This window comes from Pinus tabuliformis, chromosome 2_1 (genome assembly GCF_031772625.1).
Source record: "Pinus tabuliformis cultivar Carrire ecotype Pingquan chromosome 2_1, CPIR1, whole genome shotgun sequence".
NCBI classification, from domain to species: domain Eukaryota; kingdom Viridiplantae; phylum Streptophyta; class Pinopsida; order Pinales; family Pinaceae; genus Pinus; species Pinus tabuliformis.
In genome coordinates, this window is record NC_142299.1 from 540,697,977 (window position 1) to 540,723,628 (window position 25,652).

A 25,652-nucleotide genomic window follows, 5' to 3' on the forward strand; every position below is an offset into this window, starting at 1 on the left:
TTTCTTAGGCCCTCAACTATCAACAAGAAAAGAAAGGGAGACTTTTGGCAGCCCAGTCTTAAACCCCTTGAAGGAGTGCATGAAACAATTTTTATTTTTATCTTTATATTTTTTATGGTTAGTGACTCTTAATGATGGGATAAATGTATTCATTTTGATAAAAGGTTATGATAATTTCTTATTATATTGTGTTTGCTTTTCAGGGATACGAACCCTTTAAGGTGTATTATCTTTGCTAGAAGAGTCATAGCATCCATGGTAATGGGAAACTTATTGCACTCTATGAATTGCTTTGCAAGCATTAAGTCAGAATATATGGTTGGAAAGTTACAAGCTCAAACTCAAAAGGAACAAAAACAAATAATTGATGCATTTCGTGAAGGAAAGGTGCAGAAACTAGCTTTTTTCAAGTCTATTTTTCTTGGATATCATTTTATTCTATAAACACCCGACTCCTTTTTTATGGATTAGAATGTATAGGTTTTTATACTTGCAACTCACTTACGTTGTTGTTTGATAAAATGTATTTAGATGTTTTTATATCGCACTAGGTAGTTAGCTTTTGATTATTGACTGTCTTTGTAGGTGAATATCATTGTGGCAACACAAGTTATTGAAGAGGGTTTGGACATTCAGGGGTGCAACTTGGTTATTCGTTTTGATTTGTCAGATACTGTTTGTAGCTTCATACAATCGCGTGGTCGTGCACGAATGCAAGGTTCACATTATGTCTTGCTTGTTAAAAGGTGGGTGTGTCTGTTTGCAGTGCAAGGTATTTGTTCAATTTTGAAACTAGTGTTGGTTGATGCTCATTGAGAGGTTTAATGAGATTTTACTTAATTGTTACAATTCATTTTCTTTTTCCTCAATGATTTCACAATAAATGAATTGTGGATTGTGAAATTTGGCATTTATTATTCTGAAAATATAATTATGCATAATCGATGCATTTTGGAGTCTCAAATGAATGCTTCATTAGATGTATGCATGATGGTAACTTATTTTCTATGTTCTTTTAATGTGGTATGTTTATGGAATGAACCAAATATCATGTTACTTGAATAAAATGTGTTTTATATTTCACATTAAATTTTCAATAAGATAACAAGGGGGTTCAAGAGTTACCAGCAAGTCATGTTTTCTCTCCCCCTTTATATGTAAGATGGGTCCTTATGTTCAACTGATCCCTAGTTTCTAGTGACAAGATAAGATAATTTTATTAATGTCCATGATTGACCGAAATAGGTCAGTCTGACTAGAGAGTATGGGAAACCATAATAGTAGTGTTGGTGTGCCAGGGAAGGTCTAAGGTGTTGGAAGAAATAAATACAAACAAAATGAAAATAAAACCATTCAGTGAGGGGATAAATGAATAGGGTAAAGGCTTTTATCACACAAGATCACACATTTTGAGATAAAATCCAAAAGCTCAAGTGCGGTTTGACTGTAACTAAGAGGGGAGGCATTGTCACCTCACCAACTCTTTTCTTCACTTAAAGCTAGCTCTCCTTTGGCTTAAGGGGTCTTCCTTGTTAGTTTTTTAGGGTTATATGCTTAACACAATCACTCATCTCAAGTCTTCTTCAATTAGCAAACAATTTCCAATATAAGTCAATCTTCCAGCAATAATAAGCAACTGTAGATAGAACAGTAAATCAAATGCACAATAGAAGACAGCCAAGAACAATAGAGACAATGTTCGGTCAAAGACCAGGGACAAACCCCACAAGATGGAAAACCCTTTCCAAATTCTTCTTCTATTAGATTGTCATCAATTGTTCAGCGGAAATATACAATGTCCAAGTACATCGAAAATAAGTCAATGGGTCAAACCCTTGACCAACCAAGTCAACTATCCAATATCCAATCCAATATGAACAATATGGTCAAATCTGGTCAAACTTGAATCCTACAGTTTCTGGTCAAATCAACAACAGTCAACTCTGCTCTAACCAGTCAACAATCAATGCTCAAGTGAGCTCCAAAAGATTTGGTCAACCTGCCAAAAGATGCAGCCTCCTTTCTTCAGTCAAAATCAATCAAAACAGTCCCAAAAATCTGGTCAAAGTCCAACTTTGGCCTGCGGAAACCCCAGCCAAAATTCTGCAGTCAAGACTGGTCAAATAGCCCAAAAATTCTCGATCAATGTGCAAGTCAACTCGTCCATCCAAACAGATCCAAAATCCAAAGTCAAACCACGTCAAAACATGCTGAAAATGGCAAAAGTTAACATTGGTCAAAGGCCCAAAACAAAAGTCAAACTCAGACAATAGAAAAAGACTCTCTCCTTCGCACATGTGAACTCGGACCTACAATTTCAGATCTGTACGAACCAATTAAGAGAAGATGTGATGTGATGATGATGCCTGTTACTACTCAAACACGCAGGGGTCCTAGGAGGGGATCCTATAGAGCAACTACTAGGCCCAGTGGAAACAATTGAGCAATAGCCCACTATCACCTCAACTAAATCTCCTTGCTTCTTTAAGGACTTTCACCAATGGGAGGAGTTTCGGTATGAGAGGAATCACTGGAGTGAATGGATCAATCATAGGATGTGGGGTGATTCCTAAAGCCTTTTCACAAGAGAGGCTCAAATAATGGGTTTGCTTGATATAGAAGCAAGATGGGTGGCTCTCTTAGAAGGGCTAAGAGGATGCCTAGACCTAGGGTTTGAGGAGTGTTACCTGAAAAGAGGGGCCCAAGATCAAGGAATCCTAGAAGGTTAGGGTTTCTAAGTGGTCTTTGTGGAATTGTAGTTATAATGTAGTGGGAACACAAAGAAGCCCAAGTGGGCCCGAACAAGGTCAAGGGTTTGGATTGGAACAACAAATGGTTGATCTTGACCAAGTTAAGGGGGAGAATAGGATTAAAGGAATTGAATTCTTCATGGAATTTGAGTGCAATGATCCTAATGAGGCCACTAACCAAAGGAAACCCAGGGAAGAGAATGGTCTTCAACGAGGGCTTGGAATATCTTGAGATTCCACTGTGGGATCGACCTCAAATTTGGAGGACCTCTCAAGAAGACCCAGTGCAGTAGTGGACCAATTTTCAAGGATTTTCAACGGTTAAAAATGATTTTAAGATGATGCCCTAAGAGGCCTACTAGGTTAGGGATTAGAAAGAGGAAGAGGGGTGAGAAGAATATTCTTTCGTGATCACCTTAGGACTAGACCAGTGCCTAGCCAATTGGGAGAATGGAGTCAAATGAAATCAATGTTTAGATAGGCTTAATTTCAACCAAGGAGTTCCCCAGCAACTTCGTATAGCCTAAGCAACAACTAGGTTACAAGGGGAAATTTATACTTATTTATATTGCAAATGGTGACTTATCAAGGCAATTCATGAACATTCATGTACCCCTAGGACAATAACTCACCATACTTTATTGATCGTATGAAAAATCCCTCACAAAGACAAGCCCAACAACTTTGCATAAGCTAAAGAGAAGCTACACCAGCTTCATGAATGAAAATATTCCATAGACAATTTTATGAGACCATATTACAAATAAGCATGAAAATGATGCTCACAAGTATAGCGAAATTACTCCATTCATCAGGATGAAAAGAAACTGAAGCTCCAAGACAATATTAAGTTCTTCCAAACATTGAAATGAATTTAAGACACCAATTTATCCATCACAAAGGCTAGCCAGAATTCTCAAGAAGGGATAGTCTAATCCAAACGATGATGAGATAAATGAATTAGCCTCTCATCCATTTATACAATCCATAAGGGGGTTTGAATAGCCTATTAGCCTAATAATGCCCCTTAATAATAAAATAATGTGCAAGAATAACAAAACTTGGTGACAAGCCCACCAAGATAGCTCCATAATAGAGAGATAAGCCACTCAAGTGGGAAAAATAGTAAATACAATGAGTCGTTGGGCCCTTAAGAGGCCTAGTGGAGTCGAAAGTGTGCCACAATGAGAGAATAGGCTCCAAACCTAGTGATCAAGGGGGTGACCCCTTGATATCCACACAAATCAAATGTGGTGTCGCCAAGTGGGTGTGGGGGCACAATGACATTCTCACGGGTCTCCAAGCGGATCGATAATGCTTGTATACCATTGGTAAGGGCTAGAATGATGACATAAGTCCTCCCTCTGTCTCCCATGGTGAGACACATCCTCATCTGGGCCCTGAAACATTTGCCAAGAGTGTGGTGCAAGTGTGAGGCCGACTAGGCTTGGTGGTCTAGGTGAATCATCCTCATCCAAAAAGGTGGAATACGATACATCAATGAATGGTGTCGAGGGATCCATGAGGTGGCATTTTTCTCTGTGCTATGGTGGAGGCCCATGGCTCTCAATGCTCAGCTTGCAAGTGCCAATAGGACCCTCTAGAGGGTTTAGACCCTGTATAAGGAGACCAAACCCTAAATAGAGATCCACTTGCAATCCTGTATAAGATCCAATGTGTTCCCTTGTCTTCCAGTACAACAAATCATTAGAGTAATCGAGTAAAAGAGCTTAAAATCATGGAAGGCTAGTCTCATGCCCTTCCATAGCGGGCGTTAGCATGTACAGGTGTCTCCAAGCTCATTAAAAGGGTTAACCAAGGACTCTATTAGGTGGTTTCAACCATTAAAGGGGGTGGCATGTCCATGGTAGACTCGTTAAATGGTAGGTGGCACGTGATATAATGATGGAATGGAGTGGGGCATCAGGCGAAAACTCCAGGCCACATGCCACAGTATTATGAAAATGGAATCCCACACATGGGTGTATGAGTGTAGGAGGGCGCAATCGTGGTACATGAGTTACCTCGACCTTTTTTTTTCCACCCTTCTTCATATGCCTTTTTCCTTTGATTAATTTTTCTTCATAACTGCTCGTGGCTCTAGGGGATGAAAGCGTGATGTGTAGGGTATAATAGTGGATACCCCCTTAAGGTGGGGTAGTTCATCGCCCACCAGGGTCTGGGACAATCATAAGTTCCTTAATGATGTAAAGGGGCTAATGTGAAGTTCTAGGAACTAGGGTGATGGCCATAATGATAGGGGTAGAGCTCATGCTTGGCTTTTGCCCACATGCTTAATTTGTGTCTCAACCATATTTTGCATTTTATGGTACATTTCCTGTTGAGAGTGGCCAAGTTATGCTTTTTACTTTCTTTTTGGCTGCATCAACCTCTGGGGCATTGTTCCAAGCCCAAACCAAGGTGTGGAGAAGGGGAGGGGGAAGCTAACTCCTTGTGGACCTAGTGGACAAATGTGGACTTGGATGGGAAAAGTGATGAATGGGGTTATAATAAGTGGAGGGGAGATGATGTATATGGTATCGGGAAGTGGGACCACGCAACCAAGATTGGGGTTTCCCATGTAGTGCCATCCCTAAAGCTATCAATTGGTAAAGGAGATTCGACAGGACTAGGATATAAGATTAACCATCAAATCAGGTGGAGGAGACAAGATTATAGGCCAAGTCCACACTTTCCACTCAACCCCCCCACTAATCCATGCCTAAAAGTGTCCATGATATGTCAACAAAAATACCCAACTACACAAGTAAACAAAAATCTATCCCTTTTTTCTGTGTATACCCCTTTGCCACAAACCTAGCCTTGCACTTTTCCATACTGCCATTTGCAACATACTTGATCTTGTAGATCCATCTAGAGCCTACAATTGACCTGTCTTCAGGCCTTGGCACTACCTTCCAAACATCATTCGTCATGATAGAGCTATACTCTTACCATGGCGTCTACCCACACCTAATGCTGTACGACCTCTTGAATGCTGGAAGGTTCTGCAACCTAAGCCACCAATGCTTGGTACCTGTCATATTCAGAGGGAGTCAGGGATAAGCACCAGCGCTAGAGAAATATTCTCTAACCCCTGTCATATGTGTTGATTTCTGGTAGCATCGGATGTGCTCTTAGCCTCAAAATTTGTAGGGAGGCTAGGACACATGTATTCCAGAATACCCAGAAGTCGTTTTGGCAAATTCCACCTGGAGATAGTTTTATTAAAATAATTAATTATTTTTAGTGGGTGCCTAAGTATAAACTTAGGAAATTAAAATAATTAAAGGGTATTAATGAAACTAGGTGTGAATCTTCTAGAAGAAGGTGGAGATCGAGTCAATAAATTAAAATAATTAAAGGGTATTAATGAAACTAGGTGTGAATCTTCTAGAAGAAGGTGGAGATCGAGTCAATATGTTATGAGCCATTGATTAGAATCTAATCCGGGCCTTTGATTACTCAACTGGAAGATTACAAGAAGGACTTCGATGGGCATATGGAAAACACATCGGGTGAGAGATTAGAGATTGATTTTCTCAAGAGAGCAGCATAGTAGTTGTCGGAGAAGGTGATCAAGGAGATATCTTGTAGTTAGGGGCAAGGATAATTTTCTGGAGGAAGTTTTCCTGATCTAGAGAGTGCAAGGAAGAGAGGGCAGAGAGTAGTTTGGAGAGGCAGCGCTAAGCCACACACAGGCAGCATAGAGCTATGATGTGGCAGTGCAGAGCTTTAGAGGGAGTCTGTATTTCTGCTGGGGAACAATCGGGATCTAGTGCCAGAGCCGGGTGTGAGACCAGGAGGCCAAAGGGCCAAAGTTTCCAGCGAGCAGAGGATCAAGAGGAGGTGCAGCGCAGTCCCAATAGCAGTGATGCAGTAACCGCGTGGGTGTGACGTAGTACTACGCAAAGACAACGCAGAGGCTCATCTCTAGCACAGATCAGTGCCAAACTTCCCAGTGATAGGGTGAGATCATCTCACTATCTTTTTTTCCTATTAGATCTTTGTATAGGATTGCCAGTTCGGGCATCCGAAGAATTGTACTCAATAATTACTGCATAATAATACAAACCCTCAGCGACTGCACCGGTTTTCCCACATTGGGTTTTTCTGGGGACATTTGTCAAAAACAATGGTGTCACTTGTGTGTGCTATTTATTTCTTGCTCAGTTCTTGTTTCCACACATTATTTAAGTTGTGAAGGCTGCAGTTGTATTTATTTCAATGTTTACCGTATAATGCTGTAAATAACTTGATTCAGTAGGAGAAATGTAATCAATTGTTGCAGTAGTGATTCGGGGATTTCGAATTTTCACATGGTATCAGAGCGCAGGTGAAGCAAGAGAGTAGACCAGAAGAATCGAGCTTTGAAGAGGAGGAAATTGAAGTGCTGCGTAGGAAGCAGATCGAATCCCTAGAGGGATTGCACAGTCCAGTCTAGGAGGGCAAGATTCTTAAGGAATATCTCTCTTTAAGTGAGTTGACAGAGAGGTAAGATTTCTGGATCGAGATTTGTCAGCGACACAGATAGTAGTGCAGCAAAAGCTTCAACGCAGAACAGTCTTCAGGTGAGACACAATTTTCTGCAGCAGTTGCTAGGGCGGAAAAACGTCAGAAGAAGCAAGGAGACACTTTTTGAGGGAATTTCTTCCTTAGAGAATTCCTTGCTAGGGAATTTGATTTCTCACTATAGAACAGCAATAGTCGAGAGAAAATCTACTAACTCCAGCAAGGAGTGCTAGACTAGCCTAGCTGCAGCGCAGAGGAGAGAGGAGGCAGTTCGAAAATTTGTTGGCAGAGATGGCAGCTAATGGGTTGAGAGATCAAGATCGGTTGGATGTAGCATCCAACTATGTGATCTGGAAAGCTAGGATCTCTTGCCTTCTAGATGAGCATAATCTCAAAGCCTATGTCGATAGTGTGTTAGTTGAACCTGCAGATGTAGATCCACTCAAGAAGTACAAAGCTGAAATGGCGAAGGCCAAGCGGTTGATCTTCGATGGAGTGAGGGATCATGTTGTATGTCACATTGCTAGCAAAGGAACTGGTAAGGAGTGTTGATTTGGGGTAGCATCAGATGTGTTCTAGCCACGAAAATTGGTGGAGAGGATAAGGCACATGAGATCTCCAATACCCAAAAAGGGTTTGGGCGGATTCTAAACAGTTTGGGAGATATTAAAATAATTAATATTTTTAATGGAGTTCCCAAGTCTAAACTTAAGGAAAATAAAATATTAATGTCAATTAATATAAAACTGTGTTAGAATGGTCCAAAAGTCATGGATCAAGCTAGATCTAATCTTAGCAGTTGATTAGGGACTTAATCTCGGCCGTTGATTTGTTAATGAGATAAGTATAAGAGTAGGCTTGAGGGTCACTTGGAGAACACAACAAGAGATCAAGATTTCGACTTTCTGGGGCTGGGTTTGCTGAGAAAGTTGAGAGAGCGATCAGAGTTGCAGCTGAGGGGCAGTGAATACAGAAGCAACGAGGCAGAGATAGCATCGAGAGGATGAGCGTAGTAGCTGGAGAGAGGGATGCAGAAGTAGCCAAGGGTTCATGCGGAGCCAGCTAGGGCTCACGCAGAGGCAGCCAAGAGCTGCGTATTGCCTCAGAGGGCCAGCATGGGTGACACAGAGGGTCAGAGGGTTGATGTAGTGCCTCCAAAGGCTGGCACGGGCCAAGCCAGATTGACACTGGGCTAACACTGGGCCAGAGAGAGGCTGACGCAGTCCCTAGAGGCTGACGCTGGGGTTTCGTGGGGCAGATTGGAGCTGTGGAGCTGCCAGAGTGTTTATCCGGGGTTTCAGCCAGAATATCTGCTTCCGAGTAGAGAGGTACTACTGCCGAGATTTTTCTCTGTTGGGTGAGCCAGATTTGGCACCCAGATTGTATTATGAAACTGCTTAATAAATCAAACCCTCAAATAGCTGCACCGGTTTTCCCACATTGGGTTTTTCTGGGGACATTAGTCCAAAAACAACGGTGTCACTTGTGTGCTTGTTTCTATTTCCTTCAGTTGATGATCTATAATGTGTTGAGCATGTACTTGTATTAATAACTTGTTAATTAACAGAACAAGTAGGTAGCAATAAATTAGTAAAGTGTTTGAAGGGTTTTTAATGTGTCAGACTTAGAATTTCCAACATGGTATCAGAGCGTGGTTGCAGATCACAGGAGAACTGAGGACATCAGCTGAGCAAGAGCAGCAACAACAGAAAACAGCTGTTTCGAGTGACAGAAGTTGTTCCTAGTAGAGTAGCAGCAAGGAAGGGGTGACACAATGCCTGCGTCATCAAGATTGAGCCAAGAAGAGGCTGTGCAAAGGCCGACGGAGGAAAAGGTAGGCTCACGTAGAGGCCAGGAGGGCTGACGCAGTGGGCTGAGGAGGCTGATTTGCCGGTGCTAGGATTGCACAGAGCCTAGGAGCTTTAACCTTCAAGTTGCTGGGGTTTAGGAGGCTGTGGTTAAGTTGCAAAGTAGAGATGGTGGGGTATTGTAGTCAGAGCAGTACCTAATAGGGCAAGGCCAAGGTAGAGGGAGTTGCTACCGAGGTGGATTTCTAGCCAAGGAATCCAGATCAGTGTTGCAGTTTCACAGACGATTGGAGAGGGGCATCTCGAAATTCACAGAAGGGTTTCCAGGAGGGAAATCGAGGCTCAAATGAGTCACACTGAGAACTTCCAGGAGGGAAGTAGAGGAGCAGCGAAATGGCACTACGTGGAGTAAGAGACCAGGACAGACTGGACAAAGCCTCAAACTTCGTAGTCTGGAAGGCCAGAATCTTATCCATACTAGACAGGAATCGTGTCAAGCACTTCGCGTTAAGGACGATAGCTATCCCAGTTGACCCGACTGATAACGACAGGTACGAGGATGCAATGGCGAGGGCTAAGAGTATCATCCTTGACGGGGTCAAGGATCATATAGTACCACATATTGCCGAGAAGAACACGGCACAGGAGATGTGCGAGGCCTTGACCAAGTTGTATTAGCATACTTCCGTGCTGAGGAAGAAGATACTGGAAAATTAGTTGCGATCATACCAGATGCAGAAGGGAGAATAGGTCAACCCATTCCTCGGTCGTTTGAAGGAGATCCGAGATTAGCTGACTTCCATAGGGGCAACACCAGATCCAGAATTGATGGTGAGAACAACCCTGAACGTAGTCTTAGAAGTTTGGGAGGTGTTTGTCCAGAGTGCCCTGTGCAGGGCGACCCTTCCAGATTGGGAGGAAATGTGGGCTGCGCTTCGCCAAGAAGAGATCATAAGGCTGAGCAAGGCGGGAAGCATGGGCAAGGGGATCAGAATCAAGGAGGAGGAGGAGGATGTTTCCCTAGCTTCTGAGGGAAAGCAGGAGAAACGGAAGAAGAAGGCCCTCTCCAAGGTCAAATGCTTGCATTGTGGGGAGCTGGGTCATTATGTGACACAGTGTCCAAGGAAGAAGAGTAAGGGAGAGGCATCAGAGACCAAGGCAGCGCCACCAACGGCAGAGAAGGAAGTGGAGACAGACGATGATTGTGCCATGAGTGCTCATGTGCCACTTCAGAAGAACTAGGGAGACATCGAGTTGTAGTCAGGAGGACTACAGGCGATGAGGGGCAGGATCCTTGAGGTACCCAGCCTCTTGGATTAGACCTTTCCACGGGAGCCCTGAAGAGGAGTAGCAGTACTGGTGATGTCAGTAGAGACGGATGCGGATGGAGCGACAAAGGGAGCTACAGTGCAGGATTTGTTGGACAGCGTGGGGCTAGCAGGCTGCAACAGTGCGAAAGGCACGGGAGTGTTGCACCAATGCAGAATGGCACAAAGAGCTGTGTAAAGGTGCGAGATGCATGGAGTTGTTGCAGCGACGCAAAGGTCAGAGTGGGAGCACTTGTCAACAATAGAGGGAGCTTCAGCATCAAGAGTGTTTCTAGCCTGACGGAGATGTCAGAGTTGGGAGATCAGTTACTTACTTCTCAGTAACTGAGTTGTAGTGCAACAATTAGCAGTGGTAGTGCTATGGGCAGCACGATGTAGCATGATGAGAGGGCTTGCAGTGCAGATGCAGCAGTGGCAGTGGTAGGGCCATGGGCAGTAGCACATATGCAAAGGGAGTTGCAGTACAGATGCAGCAGTGGTAGTGGCAGGGCCATGGGTAGCAGTACAGGATGCAACAATGTAGAGGATGTTGGGCAGCAGACCTAGCATCAGCACAGGGACCAATGCCGGATGATCAGAGTGATGCTCAGTGAGGAGTATTACTAGAGCTCAGTCCTCGTTAAGAGGGAGTATTGGTTTGGGGTAGCATCGGATGTGCTCTAGCCATGAAAATTGGTGGAGAGGGTAAGGCACATGAGATCTCCAATACCCAGAAAGGGTTTGGGCAGATTCTAAACAGTTTGGGAGATATTAAAATAATTAATATTTTTAATGGAGTCCCTAAGTTTAAACCTAGGGAAAATAAAATATTAATGTGAATTAATATAAAACTGTGTTAGAATGATCCAAAAGTCATGGATCAAGCCAGATCTAATCTTAGCCGTTGATTAGGGACTTAATCTCGACCGTTGATTTGTCAATGAGAAAAGTATAAGAGGAGGCTTGAGGGTCACTTGGAGAACACACCAAGAGATCAAGATTTCGACTTTCTGGCGCTGGGTTTGCTGAGAAAGTTGAGAGAGTGATCTAAGTTGCAGCGGAGGGGCAGTGAATACAGAAGCAAAGAGGCAGAGATAGCACCAGGAGGATCTGCGCAGTAGCCAGAGAGAGGGACGCAGAAGCAGCTAAGGGTTCACGTAGAGCCAGCCAGGGCTCACGCAGAGGAAACTAGGAACTGCGCAGTGCCTCAGGGGGTCAGCGTGGGTGACACAAAGGGCCAGAGGGTTGACACAGTGCCTCCAGATGCTGACGCAGGCCAAGCCAGAGTGACACTGGGCTAACGCTGGGCCAGAGAGAGGCTGATGTGGTCCCTAGAGATTGACGCTACGGTTTCGTGCGACAGATTGAAGTTGTGGAGCTGTCGGAGTGTTTATCCGGGGTTTCAGCCAGAATATCTGCTTCCGAGTAGAGAGGTACTACTGCCGAGATTTTTCTCTATTGGGTGAACCGGATTTGGCACCCAGATTGTATTATGAAACTGCTTAATAAATCAAACCCTCAGATAACTGCACTGGTTTTCCTATATTATGTTTTTCTCGGACATTAGTCCAAAACCAACGGTGTCACTTGTGTGCTTGTTTCTATTTCCTTCAGTTGATGATCTATAATGTGTTGAGCATGTACTTGTATTTATTTCCAGTATTTACATGGTAAATAACTTGTTAATTAATACAACAAGTAGGTAGTAGTAAATCAGTAAAGTGTGTGAAGGGTTTCTAATGTGTCAGACTTAGAAATTCCAACAAGGATGTGGGATGCCTTGACTACGTTGTAGCAGGGATCTTCCGAGCAATGAAAGATGTAATTGGAGGAGAAAATGAAATCCATGAGGATGCAGAAGTGGGAATGCATTGATCCGTTCCTATCGATGTTTCAGGAGGTCTGAGACTCGTTGGCAGTTGTAGGATCAATGCCTTAGCCTACTAGGATGGTGAGGTTGGCTCAGATTTCAGTCTCAGAAGAATGACAAGTACTTGTCCATCATATTCTAGGCAGAGAGAGATTGCTGGATTGGGAAGGGATGTGGGCTACTTTGCAACAAGAAGAGATGAGACGAGACTTATTGAACTGCAAACTTGATAGCAACAACAGCGGTAGGACGAAGCCCAAGTAGGAGGAAGAGAATGAAACCCTTGCATCAAAGGGGCATCACGAGCAACGAAGGTGGAAGAAGGACGTCTCAAAGATCAAATGTTTCCAGTGTGGTGATTTTGGTCACTACGCTACACAGTGTCCTCTCAAGAAGAAGGACAAGGATGTGAAACATGATCCACAGGCTACAACCGCAAAGATCGAGGATGAGGAATTTACTATGATTGCCCAGATACCTCCACGGGAGAGGTGGGGTGAACTAGCACTATAGTTCGAAAGAACTATAGATAGGCAGGATCCTTGAGGAGTCCACGTCTTGGATCATTACCTTGCTACGAGAGCCCATATCAGAAGTAGCAAGATGCACCAGTGTCAATTGGTGCAGAGGAGTGTTAGAGTGACAGTTGCAGTGGCTAGGGGCGCCAGAGACTGAACAACACAGAGTAGAGTTGGCAACAATGCAGTTGGCACAGTGCAGAGTCAGCAGCAATGTAGAGGCTTCAGAGGGTTAGCGCCAATGTTTTTAAAACCGGAACCGGTGACCGGACCGGTCCACCTAATGAACCGGTTTACTGACCAGAACCGGTCTAACCGGGATTGGTTTGGTCTAAACGAACCGGTTTTAAAAAAATACATTAAATAATTAATTTTAATGAAACAAAACTATTTTTAAGATGTAAAACCATGATTCCAAGCCAATAGAGACAAAATATGCAAAGTTTGCTCATTTATATACCATGTAAAGGTGAATATATCAAAATGGCACCGAGTACAATACATATCATCGAAAAAATAGCAAAATACATAAGAAATGAGGCTCTAAATGGCCTATAAAGTCCAAAAACAATGTTGCAAGCTATGAGGCCATTGACCTACTACAAGTCTATAGTGTACACATGATCAATCATCAAGTTCATCACCACTACTAGACACAGGATCATCATCAGGAGCTACACAGACACCATCTAGTTCAGAGTCTGAGGATGCCTCAGCCTGATCTGCAACCTCAGTATCAATGCCACCAATGACAATAGAGGTGGACCTAATGGAAGCACGAGTTTGTCGACCTACATGACTAGTGCCTTCCATTGGTTCTTTGCCTTTCCTTGATGCCGCTATTGATCCTAGTTCTGATGCCACCACATAATCTGCATCATACCCCGCTAAAGCCATGTCGATATCAAAATCAACCTCAAACACAGGTTCTTCAGTCTCCTCCACCCATTCTGATGTTGGATCAATATCGTCCCACACAATGGCATCTAGATCAGGAGTTTTGCTCATCATTTGGAGCTCCAATTGCATTTATTGTTTAGCCCCAAACCATGAAATCCTGAAAACCATTAAGTCTGTTGAATTTTGAGTGAAATCTAAAATTCTAGTTTCTCCATATGAAATCCAATGAGGTCGAAACCACTCTCAAACATCCTGAGTCATTTCATGGTAATGTTAAAAATTTAAGTAAAAGGATGAAAATGAAAATTAAAGGAAATGTCACTTTTACTTTAAGAATTTAACATTACCATTAATTGCTAATTTGCTAACATTGTTAGGGTTGAAACACCGTTAGTTTCTCCCCAAAACCCCTGAAACAAAGTGAAAAATATGATATTTTAACTTTACGGTGGGCGTGCCAAAAACCGGCCGGTTTAGGACGGAACCGGCCGGTTTGATACAAACCGGTCGGTTCTGTCCTAAACCGGTCGGTTTTCACCGGTTAGGGCTGAAAAAAGGTGAAATGCCCTATCAAACCGGGTTTTTTGGCCGGTTCGGACCGGCAGCCTTGCTAACCGGCCGGTTTGACCGGTAACCAGTTTTTGAAAACTGGTCAGCGCAGAGACTAGCAGCAATCATAACTCCAGCAACATATGCCTCATGCTGAACACCTTTGGTTCAGTATTTTGGATGCTTTTTCGTTGTTGTTGCAACAACAACAACAGTTGGAAAGGGTTGCAGTGTAGATGTAGTGTCGACAGTGGCAGGGCTAGCATCAACATAGATGCAGCTTTTGCGCAGTAGTTGGTGGGTAGTGATGTCAGAGATCAGCTGCGTTGAGGGAGATGTTGCAGAGTTTGGGTGATGCTTCAGCAGGTTGCATTTTCTAGAGCACATTCCTCGCTAAGATGGATTTTTGATTTATTGTAGCATCATATGTTCCCTTCACCTCAAAATTTGTTGGGAGGCTAGGACGCATGTATTCCAAAATACCCAGAAATTGTTTTGGGAAATTCCACCCGAAGATAGTTTTATTAAAATAATTAATTATTTTTAATGGGAGCCTAAGTCTAAACTTAGGAAATTAAAATAATTAAAGGGTATTAATGAAACTGTGTGAATCTTCTAGAAGAAGATGGAGATCGAGTCAATATGATTTGAGCCATTGATTAGAATCTAATCTGGACTGTTGATTACTCAACTGGAAGGTTATAAGAAGGAATTCGATGGGCATTTGGAAAACACATCGGGTGAGAGATTAGAGATCGATTTTCTCAAGAGAGCAGTGCAACAGTTGTTGGAGAAGGTGATCGAGGAGATTTCTTGTAGTGAGGGGCAAAGATAATTTTCTGGAGGAAGTTTTCCTGATCCGGAGAGTGCAAGGCAGAGAGGGCAGGGAGTAGTTTGGAGAAGCAACGCTGAGCCACACAGAGGTAGTGTAGAGCTACCCTATGGTAGTGCAAAGCTTTAGAGGGAGTCTATTTTCTTCTTGGAAACAGTCGAGATCTAGTGTCGGAGTCGGGGTGCGAGATCGGGAGGCCGAAAGGACGAAGTTTCCAGCATGCAGAGGATCGTGAGGAGGTGCGACTCAGTCCCAGCAGTAGTGACTCAGTAACTGCATGGGTGTGACGCAGTACTGCTCAGAGACAGCACAAAGGCTCATCTCCAGCACAGACCAGTGCTGGATTTCCCAGTGACAGGGTGAGATCATCTCACTATCTTTTTGTCCTATTAGATCATTGTATGGGATTGCCAATTCGGGCATCCGACGAATTGTACACAGAAATTACTGCATAATAATACAAAACCTTAGCTGCTGCATCGGTTTTCCCACATGTTGATTTGGGGTAGCATCGGATGTGCTCTAGCCTTGAAAATTGGTGGAGAGGCTAAGGCACATGAGATCTCGAATACCCAAAAAGAGTTTGGGTAGATTCTAAAAACTTTGGGAGATATAAAATATTAATGTGAATTAATATAAAATTGTGTTAGAATGGTCCAAAAGTCATGGATCAAGCTAGATCTAATCTTAGCCGTTGATTAGGAAATTAATCTCGACCGTTGATTTGTCAATGAGAAAAGTATAAGAGGAGGCTTGAGGGTCACTTGGAGAACACATCGAGTTGATCAAGATTTCGACTTTCTGGGGCTGGGTTTGCTGAGAAAGTTGAGAAAGTGATCAGAGTTGTAGCTGAGGGGCAGTGGATACAGAAGCAGAGAGACAAATATAGCACCAGGAGGATCAGTGCAGTAGCCGAGAGTGAGGGACGCAGAACCAGCCAGGGGTTCACGCAGAGCTAGCCAGGGTTCATGCAGAGGCAGCGAGCAGCTGTGTAGTGCCTCAGAGGGCCAGCGTTGGTGACCCAGAGCGCTAGAGGGTGGACGGAGTGCCTCCAGAGGTTGAAGCAAGTCAAGCCAGAGTGACGTTGGGAAAACGCTGAGCTAGAAAGGGCTGACGCTGTCCCTAAAGGCTGATGCTGGGGTTTTGTGGGGCAGATTGGAGCTGTGAAGCTACTAGAGTGTTCATTCGGAGTTTCAGCCAGAATATATGCTTTCGAGTAGAGAGGTACTACTACCGAGATTATTCTCTATTGGGTGAGCCAGTTTTGGCACCTAGATTGTATTCAAAAATTGCATAGTAATAAAACCCTCAGATAGCTGCACCGGTTTTCCCGCATTGGGTTTTTCTGGGGACATTGGTCCAAAAACAACGGTGTCACTTGTGTGCTTGTTTTGTTTCCTTCAGTTGATGATCTGTAATGTGTTGAGCATGTACTTGTATTTATTTCCAGTATTTACATTGTAAATAACTTGTTAATTAATAGAACAAGTAGGTAGGAATAAATCAATAAAGTACATGAAGGGTTTCTAATAGTTAGACTTAGAAACTTCAACACCACATTGGGTTTTTCCGGGGACATTTGTCGAAAAACAATGGTGTCATTTGTGTGTGCTATTTCTTTCTTGCTCAGTTCTTGTTTTCGCATATTATTTAAGTTGTGAAGGCTGTAGTTGTATTTATTTTAATGTTTACCGTATAATACTGTAAATAACTTGACTCAATAGGAGAAATATAATCAGTTGCTGCAATAGTGATTCGAGGATTCCGAATTTTCACAATATGAGGTGATGCTCTGCTGTTTATATACCAGACACCCCGTGAAGCTGATCCTGACAAACAAGCGAATTCGTCCTCCATCCTGGAAGACAAATTTTAGGCTTTGTGAATGTTAATTTTGTCCATGGTCATGTTGAAGAATTTACAGTGTGCTCCTCTTTCCTCCCAACGTTGATTCTGCAATTTCAGATTGCTGCAAAACCCATCTTGCCCGACGCTGATTTTACAATTTCAGGGTACTGCAAAACCCTCTGCGTCCAACCAAGGAATCTGCTTAGCGAAAAACTGCGCTGCAACTCCTCCCTCTGCCTGCTAGAATCACTAATCTAGGCAACTCTACTTTTGTGCTAACCAGCAACTTGAAAATCGAACTGATGCCCTCAGCAACTCGACCTATCTATCAAGGATTTGCACTGCCTCAAATTTTTTTGCTTGCTGCCCTTATTGAACAACGAAATTCTCTCTTCCGCTTCTAAGGTTCCTGATTGATCATTGATGCTCTGATAGCATTTGAAAATTTCATTTGTTGTAGCAACTAGAAATTATTTGGAAATTATTCTTCTAATTGTAAAGTTAATCATATAGTTTATTTGCTACAACAAATAATCAATAAAATCACAACTACAATTTTCACCAAAAAAATACTGCGAAAAATAAAATACTGGAAACTGAGAAATTCTAGCACACACACAAGAATTTTGACACAATTATATTTGGACAATTGACCCCAGAAAAACCCAATGTGGGAAAACTGATGCAGTAGATGAGGGTTTTATTATTATTTTTTAGCAACAATTCTGAGTACAATAATTTAGATGCTCTATTGACAATCTAATATGAGGAAAATACTGGCAAAATTATTGTGAGAATTTTATCTCACTCCATCGCTAATTTTTGCCCCTGGGATTGATTTCCTAGCCTCACACTGGAGCTTCTGCGTCACTTTCTATGCAGAGCCTCTGTGGAATTCGGCCTTCCTCTCCCTGCTTCTTCCTGGAACTGGAAAACTTCCTCCTGGAATGTTGTTACCCTCTTATACCACCTGCTACTCACCCTTTGGCTCCATCTTCTCTGCTGAATCACTGCCACTGAGAAAATCGAACTGCCTAAGCAACTGAGTATCTACATTGGTGTGTTTTCCATCTACCCATCGACTTCTTCTTATAATCCTCCGTTGTTGCACCAACGACCAAGAATAAAACATAATCCATGGCCCAGATTAATTCTTGTCTATTCGTGTGAGTTTCTAGATGATTCTCACCTTATCTCAATTAATACTGATTAATTAACCATATTCCATAAGTTTAGACTTAGGAAATATTTAAAAATAGGTTAATAATCTAATTGAGACACTTCTAGTTGGAATTTCCAGAAACGATTTCTAGGTTTTGGAGATATCTTGTATTTTAGCCTATCCACCAAATTTTGTGGCTAGAACACATCCGATGCTACAAAAACTAACAACTTGGAAGTACCCTGGTACAATGTGGAGAGAGCATCCCACATCTCTTTGGTCGTTCCCTTGGCCGCTATATGTGAGACTATATGATCTCGGAATCCATCGAGGATCAACCGCTTCGCCTTTGCCATTTCCTTCATGTACTCCTTTTATCTTGTCTACATCCTGGGGATCTGCCACCATGTTATCTATGTAGGCGTTCAGGCCATATTCATCTATAAGGAAGGACATCCTAACTTTCCAAATGACATAGTTGGAAGCTCCATCCAACCTATCTTGATCTCCAAGCCCTGTAGTGGCCATCTTTGATTCTGTTGAAAACTTCCTCTTTCGCTCTGGTTGGCTGCTACTCGCACTCACTTCTGGAATGCAAAAATCTGCTAGTTGCTCTTCCAATTTGCCTGGAAAAATCAAACTTCTGAGACTTGAAGTTCCTTGAGGGAAATTTTCCCTCTGTTGTATGTGCTTTTCTCTTCTACCTGACGCGAATTCTGCTACTGCAACTGTTGCAAAACCCTCTGCGTCCAACCAGAAATCTGCACAGCGAAAGTATGAGCTATTGTTTCTTCCTCTAATTGCTGGAATCACTATCCTAGGAAATCGAATTTTTCTGCCAATCCTGCACTGAAAAATCGAATTCCCGCCACAACAATTCGGCATGCCTGCTAATGAGCTGCGCAACCTCTATGAATTTCGGCCTGCTACTCTCACTGAATAGTGGAATTCCTTCCTTCGCTTCTTGGCTAATTACTCGTGCTCTGATACCATGTGGAAATTTCATCTATCACATTAACTGGAAATTATTTTTCTAATTGTTAATTTATTTAACAATTGATTTGTTGTCTGCTACGACAAATATCAAATAACTCACTGTGATTTTCACAAACAAAACTACGGAAGAAAATAGCACTGGAAACTGAGAAAATACTAGCACACGCATGAAAATATGACACCGTTATTTTTGGACAGTTTTCCCCGGAAAAACCGGTGCAGTAGTGAGGGTTTTTATTATTATGCAGCAGTGAAATTCTGAGTACAATCTATGGATGCTCAACTGGTAATCCAAACAAGAAGAAAATATGGGAAAAATTAATTGAGGGAATTACCCTTCTTCCACAGGCAATCCCGACACAACTTCTTTTTAGAAACTCGTCCTCCTAGACCATCTTCGTCAACCTCTATGTTGCTTTGTGCAAACCATATGACATCTAGCCTCTGAATTGCCTCTGATGAATTCGTTTTTTCCTGTCTTTGCTGAGAAAATCACTTCTCTGGCACTCTGGACCCTCCGCCCAGCCTCTAGAACTGAAAACGAATTTCTCTCCAACTAAATCGAATCGCTTCTCTGAACCCATTGCACAGTCCTCTACGCTACCTCATTGGGAATAACTCGACCCCTTGCTATTGCCTCTTCGGATCTGGAAAACTTCCTCCCGATCACTGTCTCTGCTTTGATTTCTGGCTCTTCGGCAACTACTGCTGCACTCTAGAAATCGATCTGCCAAGGAAATCAAACTGCTGGTGTGTTTTCTCCAAGTGCTCGTTGACTTCTTCGTATAATCCTTTGTTGGAGCACCAACGACCAAGGTTAAAACTTAATCAAGTGTTAGGATCATCTCGAAGGCGATTCGTGTGAGTTTCTAGACTATTCTCACCTTGACTTAATTAATTCTGATTAATTAACTAGTTTTCCTAAGTTTAGACATGAAACATAAAAAAAATAGGTTAATAATCTAATTAAGTCATCTTTGGGTGGAATTTCCAGAAACAATTTCTGGGTTTTGTAGATCTCATGTATTCTAGACCCTTCACCAAGTTTCGTGACTAGAATACATTCGATGCTACAGAAACTAACACAATTTGGATGTCGAAAATTGACTATCCTGCAATTAAAATACTATCAAAAATTATCTGAGGGAAATTACCATCACTCTGAGCAATCCCGACACTTGACTGCCCCTTGAAAGCAAGCTGTCCACCATGCCCTGCGCAACTTCGGCGTCACCCCTACGCAGTCTCCTACACGCTCATCCTGGAACAATTGCAAATTAAGCAGTCCTCCCTGCTGCTGACTAGGAAATTATCTCTTTGACACTTTGGAAATGCTTTTTGGCCTCTGGAATTGAAAACCAACTTCACCTCGACAAAATTGAATTGCCTTTTGAGGCTTCTGGGTTGCCTCTGCGCAACCTCCTAGAGAAAATATCAGCCTCTCTGCAAAGTAGTCACCGGATTTGGAAAATCTTCCTTAGCCTTCGTTGTCCTTGCCCCTCTTTGTCTCTCCTTCCCTTCTCTGGCTCGAACTTTTCCGATAACCGCTGCTACTCTTTGGAAAATTGAATTGCGCAAGGAAATTGAACTCAAGTGTGTGTTCTCCATCTACCCATCGACTTCCTCTTATAATATTCGGTTGGGACTCCAACGACCAAGATTAAAACTTAATCAAGGGCTACGATCATTTCTAGATCAATCCGTGTGAGTTTCTAGATGATTCACACATTTCTCAATTAATACTGACTAATTAGCTCGTTTTCCTAAGTTTAGACTTAGGAAATATTTAAAAATAGGCTAATAATCTAATTGAGACACTTCTGGGTGGAATTTTCATAAACGATTTATGGGTTATGGAGAACTCTTGTGTTTTAGCCTCTCCACAAAGATTCGAGGCTAGAACACCTTTGATTCTACAAAAACTAACAAGCAACACAATATTTTTCAAAGAGCAGATTTCTTGTCTAGGCGCAGTGGTTTTTGTTGCAGTTTACAGTAGTAGGATCAATGCTGGGTGGAAGAGAATTTGCACACACCGAGGGATTTCTCAGAGGGTTTCCTAGTCTAGGAAATTTGTGATTTCTAGTTGCAATTATAGAACTAGCTAACGGGAATGCGCATTCTAAAAGGGAGTGAATTGCAGAGCAGGTAGCTGAGTAGAAGAGGAGGAGATTCATGTTTATAACTCAGTTGTGAGTTTGTAGAGATGACCTTAGTAGGACTCCGTGATCAAGACAGATTGGATGGTACTTCCAACTATGTTATTTGGAAGGCCAATATGTCCTTTCTGCTAGATGAGCATGGTCTGAAGGATTACGTAGAGAGAGGTATAGTTGTACCTACAAACCCACAACAGCTAGAGAATTACAGAAAGGAAATGGCTACGATGGAGAGGTTGATCCTTGATGATGTTTGAGATCATACTGTCTTAGATTTAGCAACCAAGAATACAATCAAAGAAATGTGGGATGGACTCACAACACTATATCGGAATCCTTCCGAGAATCGGAAGTTGTTCCTAAAGGAGAACTTCAGAACCACCAGGGTGCAGAAGGGAGGAGGATTTACGCCCTACCTTACCAGGATTCAGGATATCCAGAATTGCTTGCCATGGGTGAGATGCCCCAAGAAGCTGAATTTGTGTGGTAGCCATCAGTGGTTTCTCTCAGGGGTGGACTACCTTCATCTAAGGCATTACTAGAAAAGAAACTCTACCTAGATGGGGCCGTTTATGGTCAGATTTCATGCAGGAGGAGATGCCATTGGTTCTAGTCAAGAGTAGTCTCGGTGGTAGCAACAAAGGATCGAAGACTATGAAGGAGGAGAATGTAGCCCTTGCATCAAAGGTAAAAGCAAAGAAGGGTCCTAGTCAGTGACAAGGCTCACAGGGAGGAGAGAAAAAGGACCTATCGAAGGTTAAATGCCTTAGGTGTGGTGAGTTTGGTCACTACAGTACTCAGTGTCCTTAGAGGAAGAATGACAAGAAGGAGAACCCGGAGCAAGCAAGAACATAGGCAAAGATAGACTAGTTGTCGTCCAAGTTGGAGGAATAATTCGCTTTGTATACAACTATACCTCCAGGAGAGAGGTGGGGAAACAATGAGTTCTAGACTCCAGAGTATTGCAGAGCTGGGCAGGGTCCATAGAGGAGCAACAGTTGCAGTTTAATCCTCACATGGATCATTACCTTGGCTACAAGGGCCCATACTATTCAGTAGCAAGTTGGATCAGTGTCAACATGATGCGATCAGATCTTGAGCGACAAATGCAGTGCTAATTGCAGTCAAATGATGAGGAGCACAGTGTAGTTGCAGCGCAGATAGTTTTAGTTGACAATGCAGAGGCTAGTAACAGTGAGAGACTCAGGGGACAATGGAAAAATGTGATCATAGTTGATTCAGTAGTTTTGGATTTCAGTTGCAATAGTTGCGACGACAACAGTAGCTCGAGATCAGTTGTAGTGCAGTAAAGAGTTGCCAACAGTATGGTTGTACAGTGCAAGGTCAACAACAACACAAATGCAGTATTATACTATTATCAGAGTTGCGCAGTAGTTGGTGGGTAGTGGTAGGTTGTCACAATTGTTAGACATCAGTAGCGTGGATGGAGGATGTTATGGGAGAGAACACCTTCCTCGCTAAGAAGGAGTGTTAGTTTTTTTAGCATCAGATGGAGCTCTAGTCTCAAACATTTTGGAGAGGCTAAAACACATGAGTTCTCGAGAACCCAGAAATCGTTTCTGGCAATTCCACCTAGAGATAGATCAATTAAATTAATTGATCAATAATTGAAAATGTCTAAGTCTAACATAGGGAAATCAATTAATTAATGGGAATTAATTGAGTAAGGTGAGAATTCCCTAGAAACTCACATGGATTGACTTAAAGATGATCTCAACCATTGATAAGGATCTAATCGTGGCTGTTGGTGATCCAACTGGAGATTATAAGAGGAGGTCAATGGGGTTGGAGGAAGACACAACGAATTGTTGATTTTTGGTAGCATCGGATGTGCTCTAGCCATGAAAATTGGTGGAGAGGTTAAGGCACATGAGATCTCCAAGACCCAGAAATCGGTTGGGGAAATTCCAAACTTATGAAAATTAAAATATTAATGTGTATTAATATAATATGGGTGAGAAAGTTCTAAATAACGAAGATGAAGTCAGATATAATCTTAGTTGTTGATTAGGGACTTAATCTCGGTCATTGAATTGTCAACAGGAAAAGTATAAGAGGAGGCTTGAGGGTCAGTTGTAGACACACTAAGAAACCAAGAAAGGTCACTTAGTTCAATTTTTTGGGGCGAGGTTTGCTGAGGAAATCGAACGAGTGATCAGTTGCAGTGAGGGGTAGCTCAGCAGGAGGCCGAGGAATACATATCAGAGAGGTAGCAAAATGTCGGAAGAGGCAACACAGAGCCTAGGAAGGCTGACGCAGAGGCAGTAAGGGTTGACGCAGAGGTTAAGGAGGCCAACGCAGAGGACACAAAGGGCCAAAGGAGTTGACGGAGAGGCCATATTGGCTGATGCAGTTGACGCAGAGATCTTCAGAGGCTATGCTGAGGAAGTTTGTGGGGCAGACTAAGAGCAGATTAGCCGGGAGAGGTTGACGCAGTTCTGAAGAGGGTGACACAGTTTCAAAGGAGTGTGTGGAGCATTTTTTGCTATCCAACACAAGGAACAACCACAGTCACTGTAAGGATTGTTCATCCGGCTGCTGATTTGCCGAAATATCTATCTCCGAATAGAGGGATTGCTGCCAAGGATATTCTTTGAAGGGTGAGCCATTTTTGGCACCCTAGTTGTATTCAAAATCTGCTTAATAATAAAACCCTCTAAATGCTGCATTGGTTTCCCCGCATTGGGTTTTTCCGGGGACAATTGTTCAGAAATAACGGTGTCCCTTGTGTTGTCTCAGTTTATTTTAGTTGCTGATTTGTATATTTGTGAAGGCTGCATTTGTGTTTACTTCGATATTTATGCATTTAAATAACTTGTTAATGTAAAGAACAAGTAGGAGATTGTAATGTCTCTTCCTAAATTATTTTGGAACTTGATTTATTTCTACATTTTCGGGCCAATTTTGGAGGAGATGGGGCCCATTTGATTTTATTAGGAGACTTAGGAGTTAGAAGTAAGTTATTTTGGTTTTGTTCACACAAGGAAAATAAACACTTCCTAAGCAAATAGTTTGAATTGCATGAGAGGGAAAATCGATGGCTTAGTGACGAACCCAAGGAGGGAAAATGGAGGGAAAAAGTTCTCCACTAAATCTATATAAGGAAGGTAGCTCTCCTCATTCTATTCATCTTATTGGAGTATATCGATTTTTCTTTGGTTGCTTGAGCTTCTTAGCCGAGTCACTGGTTGTTTAGCACGAGTTCTTCAGGCGAAGAGCTCACCCTTTCTTAAGGGGACTTCGAGTGCCACCTTAGGAATGTTTTCTTCATTTCTTCAGGAGGAAGATCAGATTGTGATTCCCAGCAGTAGCATTCCCTTCTAAGTTGTGCGTATTACTGGGGGACACACTAGAGAGGAGGCCGAGTTCATTGGTGGTGCTTAGCAGTGGAGATTTGATGTGAGATTTTCCGGAGAGGAGGCCAGGGAGGATTTTCAGCATCAAGGAGATTTTGGGAGCTGATTTAGCTTCTGGCTTGGCAGTGTGACTTTTGCACTACCTGGGCCAGCGCAGAGGCAGTGTGTGGGAGCTCATTTGGTGGGTAGAGTATTAGTCCTTGAGGCTGAGCTTTGTCGTGGAGGTTAGAGGAGATATTTGGAGTGGTGTTTTCTTCCATTTCAGAGCTTGGAGGAGGACTTTTTTGTCATTCTTTGCAGGTCGTATTTCTGGAACTGTTTGGAGGGCACACCATAGAAGAGGTTGAATTTGGGAGGTCAAAATCCAACCAAACCATTTCTGGGTTTTTCTGGGTTTTTGATGAGGATCCTAGATGCAAAGTTTCAGAATTTTCTGAGCAGTAGAAGTGGGGTTTCCAGCCATATCTTTGCAGCAGACAATGCATAATTGCTAGGGATTGCACAATGCCTTTGGGGGTCGATTTTGGGAGGTCAAAATCAGGCCAAACGATTTCTGGGTTTTTGTGGGTTTTGGTCAAGGAGCTTGGGGCTGAATTTGTAGCATTTTCCGAGCAGCAGAAGTGGAGTTTCTTGTAGTTCCTTTCCAGCCAGCAGTGTAGTTTTCTAGGCAGCGCAGAGCATTAGAGGAGCAGACATTTTCCAGTACTTGATATCATTGTCTCATCACCTGGATTCTGTCATGCTTGCCATTGAGGCAAGCCCAGGTGCATTCATCCATACTATTGTACTTCTCCATTGATTAATAAAATGGCTCAACTGGTTCTACTTCTGGAGTTTTTATGAGCATGTGTTGTTTGTTAAAATTTTCTGTGTTGAGAATCGTTTTTGATTTATATATATCTGTTTGTTTAAGTTTGGAATATTACAATGGTATCAGAGCATGATCTTGGCCCAGCTGTGGGAAACTAGCCAGAAGACAGGTTGCAGCATACAGTGGCATGTCGAGGAGTGCAGTGGTATTTGGTGGTATGCAGTGACACATGATGTGGCGCAACAAGCTCTTG

The 25,652-nt window shown here is 42.6% G+C and overlaps 1 protein-coding gene across 4 annotated transcripts in view; it reads left to right on the top strand.

The window, feature by feature from the left end:
* DCL2 (dicer-like 2) overlaps positions 1–25,652 on the top strand; it is a 538,569-nt gene that overhangs the window by 225,848 nt on the left and 287,069 nt on the right. For all 4 annotated transcript variants that reach the window (XM_089402947.1, XM_089402946.1, XM_089402944.1 and 1 more), the window contains exons 11-12: positions 204–387; positions 586–746. In XM_089402947.1, coding sequence (XP_089259073.1) covers positions 204–387; positions 586–746 — 345 coding nt within the window. The remainder of the gene's footprint in view (positions 1–203; positions 388–585; positions 747–25,652) is intronic.